The sequence below is a fragment of the Solanum lycopersicum genome, chromosome 6 (genome assembly GCF_036512215.1).
Source record: "Solanum lycopersicum chromosome 6, SLM_r2.1".
NCBI classification, from domain to species: Eukaryota; Viridiplantae; Streptophyta; class Magnoliopsida; order Solanales; family Solanaceae; genus Solanum; species Solanum lycopersicum.
The window spans coordinates 3,702,501-3,710,554 of NC_090805.1; the positions used below are offsets into that span (position 1 = coordinate 3,702,501).

Below are 8,054 nucleotides of genomic sequence, written 5' to 3' on the forward strand. Positions count from 1 at the left end.
TAAACTATTAAATTTTATAAATCTGATAAAATATTTATATAATATATATTTATTTTAATAATAATGTATATGATACATCATGATTTTGAACCACCGTATTTACTGTAACATTATGTTAAGTATCACTTATAAAAGAAAAGATAAAATAGTATATTTGATATATTAATATATGTAATTGATACATGTTGAAATATATATTGATCGTGGTTGGATATAAACTGTATCTTTAACTTAATAAACAACCTCTTGAATGATAAAATTGTGTGATACTTAAATTTATAAAATTTATTTGTATCAGATAATTTTTAAAAGTATCTTATTTTGTATGTATACCACAACCATTATAAATATAACCAAAAAATAAGAAAAATATACATACTAAGACCAAAATTAAAATACATTAAAATTTAAATTCAAAATAATAGTTTTTTTTTTTAGAGAAATAACCAATTATCCAAAAATCAACCTCCTAAGATTGTTAATCCTAGATCATTTTCTTCAAAGTTAATGCACCACATCGCAAATGCAACAATTCTATCCTTTTTTGGGGGTCTTCCACATTCGCTTTAAAAGATAAAGTTTCATTCTTCTTCGATTTCGTCTTCTAAATATTATCATCTTCATTGTTAATAGATCCTACAAGCTTTTGGATCTATTTTAAGCCCAATGAGTTGATTAGATTTATTTCATGAAAATTTTGATCATCAAAACAAAATACACAAGGTACCATACTAAAAAGACGGAGCAGAATTCATATGTATAAGAAAATTGTAAATTAAAAACGTTATTTTATTAATAAAAAAATGAAATCTAAAGAATTGAAAATAAAAAATTGATGAAGAAATATTTTTACCTCTTTACGAACTTAAAATTGATGAAATTGAGAGAGAATAGATTTAAATTCAAAAAATTGAGTGATTGATGTAACTGTTGATATATGGGAGTGATTTTAGGCGTAAAAATAGAAACAAAAACGTTGGATTGGAAGGGATTTAAATAATGTATCCGGAAGATTAGAGAAAAAAAGGAAAAAAAGAATTTTTGAAATATTTTAGAATGGTAGACAATTTTAGAAATTATGGAAAGAAAGATTATGCAGTTAGGGTAAATTTTTCCAAATTAAAATCTATTCCTTATTAGTTTGTAATTACATTAATCCCTTAAAAAGTGACATAAATCAAATACACTGATATGTAGCTCGGATACATAATAACATAAACCAAGTACATAATATGTAATTCGGATACATTGTAAAATCAGATATATAATATGTAATTCGGATACATTATATACTGACTGATAATAATGAATTTGTTTTTCCTTTTTTCTTCTTTAGAAGGAGTCAAAGATCAATAAATTAAGATGCGGAATAAAGAAAGAAAAATATTAAAAGAATAATATCTCAAAATACATAACCATATGAAGTTATAGATTAGTTCTCAAAAATGAACTACTATATATTATAAATATTTTTCTATTTTATTTGAAATTTTTGAAGTTAAAGAAGTAGCGTTTGATAAAGTTTTTGCTATTTGTATTTGATTGTTTGAAATGTAATACGGTTTAAACATGAAGTATACTTTAAAAATTAAACCATTTTTATACAAATAAAAAATTAGAGAAAAAGAATATACACCAAAAGCTAAAACATGATTTCGGATGTTTTTCAAATTTCAAATACAATTGCAAGTTTTAAACTTGTAATAGAAATTTGCATAGCCAATTTTCAAATAAAGTATAAAAATATCAAAAGATTTCAAAGCAAAATAATCAATGAAATTCCAGTTTAGAAATATTATCTAAAATGACGTTATCTTAGAAATTAAAAATTAACTAATAAAACACATTTAAACAAATGTGATTTATCATTTATTAAGCGCACCAAGCAATTTGGTTCATTTATAGTTTACCAAGTGCATAATTACTTAAATATGCACTATACAGTTTTAATTTCTTAAGTTTGTCGAAAATAACATTTTTCAGTCTTCAACAAATATTTAACAATTCATGTTTATCAAATTTGAGAAAAACAGTGAAATAAATAATGGCAAAATGGTCCGATGGACCCTTATACTTGTATCAGATTGTAAAGTGAACCTTTTTATATTTGACTTTGTCAAGTGAACATTTAAACTTAATGAAACACAATATTTTAAACCCTTTTTTTCATTTGAAGAGGGTGTGTGTGATACAACCAAATACGACGTCATTTTTTAATGACAAGTCAAAAATTAAGTGTTAATAAATAAATAATTTTTCTTTTAAAAAACAAAATTTTCTTCTCAAAGTATCTCCTTTTCCATCTCTTTCAATAAACCCTAGCCGCCCTCAAATTCCAAACCCACCTTTCACTCCCATCCTTTTCCATCTGACTTAATTAAGCACAAAAGATACACCTGCTGTCATAACTGTAACTTGAGATTTGGGTGTTCTCCTTTGGCAAATTTAAAAATAATATGAATTTTGTTTCACAAAACACTTTAAAATTCAAGAAATCCTTAGAAAATTGCTGAGAATACATAAATCCCCAAAGGCCTAAAAAGCTAGGTTGAAGCAACAATGGAGATTTTAATAGTGACGTTTAAATTTTCTTCCTGATCTCCTACAAAAAGCTGAAATAGAGTCAATGGACCATCATCAGAATGATTCCTTGAGCTACTACAATCAATACATTCTTGTCATCTTCATGTAAGAATCCAGGCAACGAGTTCAACAATGAGTTATTTGACTCAATCGTCTTGATTTGGATTTGAGTTATCAAAATCCTCAATTCAACTCGTATAATTTTGTTATTTTAGCTTTCAATTTACAGAGAAAACTTCAATCTAAACCTTCAAATTTAAAATTCAAATTTACTCATTTTAAATTTGAAGACAAATAAAGCAGTCCAAAGAATCATTGAAACAAAAAAGTTCTTCTTCTTTCCAATCTGTATGTTTGTTGTGGGATGTTTGAATAATAAGTTAAAGTACAAAAAGAATTAATGGTGAAAAATATGACCTAACTTTTTCTCCAGGAAAAGAGAAGAAGAAAGAGGTTATTTTTGTTTTCCTATTTTTTTTTTCTGATTATATGTATATTTTAATGAAAAAACATTGATTTCACGCTTTTGACTCGCGTGTGCCTCACACATTTTTCCAGCTAAGCAATTTTACTGCCACGTAAGTTTGGTCAATGGTCAGAGGTATTTAAAATGTTGTGTTTCATTGATTCTAAGGATTCACTTGACAAATTCATAAGTAGAAGAGTCCACTTTACAATCCGATACAAGTATAAGGGCCTATCAGACAATTATGCCATAAATAATTTATCATAAAAAAGTCTTATCGAGCTCTAAAAATACGTGATACAAAGATGACACTAGAGACTGTCTCTATATATACCTCAAAATGTGATTTTTATGAATAAAACTTGATTAATATATGATATACATACTAAAAATATGAAATTTTGACAAACTTAAAAAGCTAATGCATACTTGAAATTAAAGACTATTTTTCAACCTACCCTCAAACAAAAATAATTTTTTACCAAAGACTTTGAAAATTAAACACCTTCTATTTCTTCACTAGAAAGATGCATGAGCATTATTTTTTCAAATCTCACTCTTAAAATACTTTAAGTATATTTCTGTTTATTATTATAATGGTGATAAATAACAACAATACAAATAAAACAGGAATTATTTTGTATATAATATCTATTTCGTATAAATATATAGGACCACAATTACAGAAACAACCAAGAAAAATAAATTCAATAAAGTTCAAGATGTATCCATCAGTAAATGGAAACGTAAATAAGCTATGTGATAGGAAAAAGAAAGGCCAATAATTTGTAGCCAATCCTATGTTATGTCAATTCAAAATAATTACTAAAGTATTAAATATATGATTAAATTTGCAACTTAAGCCACTTTATCACTATACTTAAGTAATTTCAGAGAGATTCAATCGTTAATATATGCATAAAAACATATGTAGTAGTTTTCATTGAGAAAATGGCGAAAAATCTTTAATTTTACGGTCGAATTTTTAACTATATATTTATATTTTACAGAATTGACTACTATTACTCTCTTAAATTTTACAGGGTTAGGTTATGATGGTTGAGGTTGAGATATTAATAACTTAGCTTTGATTTAATATTTTTTAAATTTAAGAGATTAATTTTACAGGATTGACTACTATTACTCTCTTAAATTTTACAGGGTTAGGTTATGATGGTTGAGGTTGAGATATTAATAACTTAGCTTTGATTTAATATTTTTTAGATTTAAGAGATTAAAATGAGTAACAATTATTTATCTAAATCATATTTGACCAAATTCTTATTTACCTATATTATTTTATGGATGAATTGTTATCCAATCTATTTTTAACTCAATCCAGATCCAATTCATTCAAAGTCAATGCAATCAATCCATTTGTTACCTCTAATAGACACTTAAACTTAAATCAAATTAAACAAATAAACACGCACGCCTTACATGACATAACACACATAGGACACCACACAAAACATAAAATTATTACACATAAAATAAATACATTTATCTATTTAATCTTTTTATAAATTTAAATATATATTTGTATAAATTCAATGTTAATGGATATAAATAATAGATAATATCAAATTAAAAGACATAGTCACTATTAAAAAACATTCACTTATTCGGAGACCAGTCAACAATATAACTAAATATTTTTTGAATCCTCTTTGTCTTCTGTAACTACACCAATATATTCACTTATTTCATATTATAAGTATTATTCAATAATAAAACCCTCCTTTTTTCCTTCCTTTAGCTCCGTCTCAAACATCTACTTATTTTTCTTAATTATTTTTTATGACAAAGGAAGCTCGCCGTTGTTGTCTTTTAGGTGCGTACAGGTTAAAAATCTCCTTTCTTTGTAATAGCTCGCAAATCACATGAGGTAATCACACTAGGCAATTCTTATGCGACGAGCTCGATCCAGAAGTTAAATTCTTATTTTTGCTGGCAAGAGGTTTCGAACTTGAAACCTCCAATATGGAAGTCCCAAACTTACGCCCACGTGATAGAAAAGAGAAATTAAAGATGGAGAATTATATCATTAATTAAGTTGATATTAAGAAAGATAAAAGTTGAGATTACTTCTAATAATTGAGTTATTAAGATTATTATTATTTTTTTGGAATAATTTTGAGTAATATCAATGAATAAGGTAGACACAAGACGTGACGGTGCTCATGCCACGGCTTTCTTCTATATTGCGTGGTATTTTCAATCTCCAAATAATTCCTCTACGACTGACACATAATGCAAAATCTTCCACATTTTAAAACTTTGGTTTATTTTTTTCTTCTTTTTTCTTTTTACCTTCAATAAAGATATGTCCTATCCTTAAAAGCTGTCAACAATTATGTCATAGGTTCTAAAATTTTTATTATATTTTTTGTAAAATAAAAGACTATTTTGAATAAAGTTTAAATACGTCCAAATTAGCATCATCATAAAAATAGGAAGAGGTGAGTAGGTGAGATGGAATTAATTAGTGCACCAAACTATTTGTTTCTTCAAAGTTCTACTATCTATTTATTGATATTATGTTTGGGGCTTTTTCATCATTTGCACTTACCAAAATTATCTTACAAAGTGTAGTGTATAGTATATAGTATAATAATTATATAATACTATACACTAAAAATTAAATAATGGGAAGAACACCTTGTTGTGAGAAAGTAGGTCTTAAGAGAGGGAGATGGACTTCAGAAGAAGATGAAATCCTCACAAACTATATTCAAGCTAATGGTGAAGGTTCTTGGAGGTCATTACCCAAAAATGCTGGTAATTAACATCGCTTCGCTTTGCTTAATGTGTAATTAACTCGTCTAAAAGTTTCTTTTTTATTTATTTATTTATACAAAAATCAGTGAGATACTACATTTTTGTTTACTTATACTTTCAAAGTATATGCTAGCTACATTCTTTAACTGAGTATGCCAATAAAATTTTATAGTAGCATCATGAAATATAAATTAGCTAAATGACCTAAAATTTTAGCCAGAATGTAATTTCTAATATTCTTTTATTTTAAAATAGATTCTATTTTTTGGTTAATAAATTTTAAACTTTAAAAAGTAAAAAGTGTTTTTTTAAAATAAAATAAAATACTCCCTCCGTCAGAAATTGTTTGTCATGTTGCGCTTACCGAAAGTCAATTATCGATATTTTAAACAAAAAAATTAGATATTCTAAAACTATAGAAAAAGTACTATAAATTACAATTTTTTGCATATTAATATGATAAGAAAATACATCTTAAAATATTAGTCAAAATTTTATAATAAAACACTAAAAATAATAATCACGACAAACCATATCGAAAAAGTTTGTTTAATCAAATTTTCCGGCCTAAAGGAATTTTGCCTTTTATAATGGTAAAAAGTAACGTACGACCTAGGGACTAAGTTGGCTAATTAATATCATACTATTCTAGGAGTTATTTATACTAATTAATAACATTTTTGTCAGAAAGAGCTGTAGTAGAAGAGTTAAATAAAATAAAAATTATGAGCTAACTGATTGTGTTATGTATTTTGATTTAGTGAATTATGTGTTCAATGGTTTGTTGCAAAGTCAAAAAAGTTTTTATTTTATTTTTGTGGTCCTTTGATAGGGTTATTAAGATGTGGAAAAAGTTGTAGACTCAGATGGATTAATTATTTGAAGAGTGATTTGAAGAGAGGTAACATAACCTCTGATGAAGAAGCTATAATCATCAAGTTACGTGCAACTTTGGGTAACAGGTTTGTTCGTTTTCATTAAACTTACAATTTTCTATTCACAATAAAAACTTAAATATAATTGTATAAATCTGAATGTTTAATTTGGTTTGCAGGTGGTCTCTGATAGCAGAACATTTACCTGGTAGAACAGACAATGAAATAAAAAACTATTGGAATTCTCATTTGAGACGAAAGGTGGATAGCTTTAGAATTCCAGGTGATGAGAAGCTACCACAAGCAGTTGTTGAATTAGCTAAAAAAGGAACACAAGTAAAACATATTACCAAACGAGGACGCAGTAGAAGAAAAATAATTACTAGAGTGTCAAATTCTACGAATGAAAATATCGAGTTTGATCATATTGATGACCAGATGTTATGGCATGACGATATTGTGCCGATGGACGCTAACTATGAAGTGCTAGATCAAGATTTTATTACAAATTGTTTATGGGACGATCAAGGAGAAAATCTCGAAATAACTGATGATAATGATAATAATAATAATAATAATGAAATCTTAAGTGAGGATAATTATGGTAAGTGGGATTGGGAATATTTAAGTGAAATATTGAATAATGAAATATGTGGAAATAGTACTAAAGAAACAGAGCAAAATAATAATAATAATAATATGTCATTATGTGACATTAATGACAATGTGCAGAACTGCATGAACAAAGAAGCAACACAAGAAAATATTGATCCCATGCAGAGTGATTTGGTAGCTTGGCTTTTGTCTTAATTTTGGAAGTATTACAATTAAGGAGATAATTTATATTATTTATTCCACAAAAATAAAGATCAAATTATGTATATTACTTTCTTTTTTTTTCTTTTCAAATTTCATTTATGAGATGAAAATATAATATGTTATTAGTGTGGTAGAAATAGACTAGGCATGTACAGTGGGTTTAAGTGTATTATTTGGTTTTTTTTCTTCTTAATGATGTATATATATTATTTATAAATGAATTAAATAAAAAGTTGTTTGCGTACTCTTCTTTTAAAGTATTATTATAAATATTTTTAATTTTTCTAAGAGGAAAATATAATTTTCTTCCTCATTTGATTATTTTTTTTTTAGAGAAAATGTATGGATCACTATAAATTAGAAATTCTTCTTTCGTAGCAAGAACATAATAACATTTACGATGTATATTTTTAAAAAATTTATTTTATGGAGAGATTTTTTCTCGATAGTCTTGATAAAAAAATTATATTAGCTTTATATTAAGGTCAATTAGAGAAAATGTACTAATATTTCTCATGTCTTAATTATCC

At 26.1% G+C, this 8,054-nt stretch overlaps 1 protein-coding gene across 1 annotated transcript; it reads left to right on the forward strand.

The window, feature by feature from the left end:
* Positions 1–5,580: 5,580 nt before the first annotated feature.
* Positions 5,581–7,768, forward strand: LOC101248582 (transcription factor MYB111-like). The gene is made up of 3 exons (XM_004240605.5): positions 5,581–5,830; positions 6,663–6,792; positions 6,885–7,768. The coding sequence occupies exons 1-3, from the start codon at positions 5,698–5,700 to the stop codon at positions 7,513–7,515; spliced, it is 894 nt and encodes a 297-aa protein (XP_004240653.1). The 5' UTR covers positions 5,581–5,697; the 3' UTR covers positions 7,516–7,768.
* Positions 7,769–8,054: the final 286 nt, after the last annotated feature.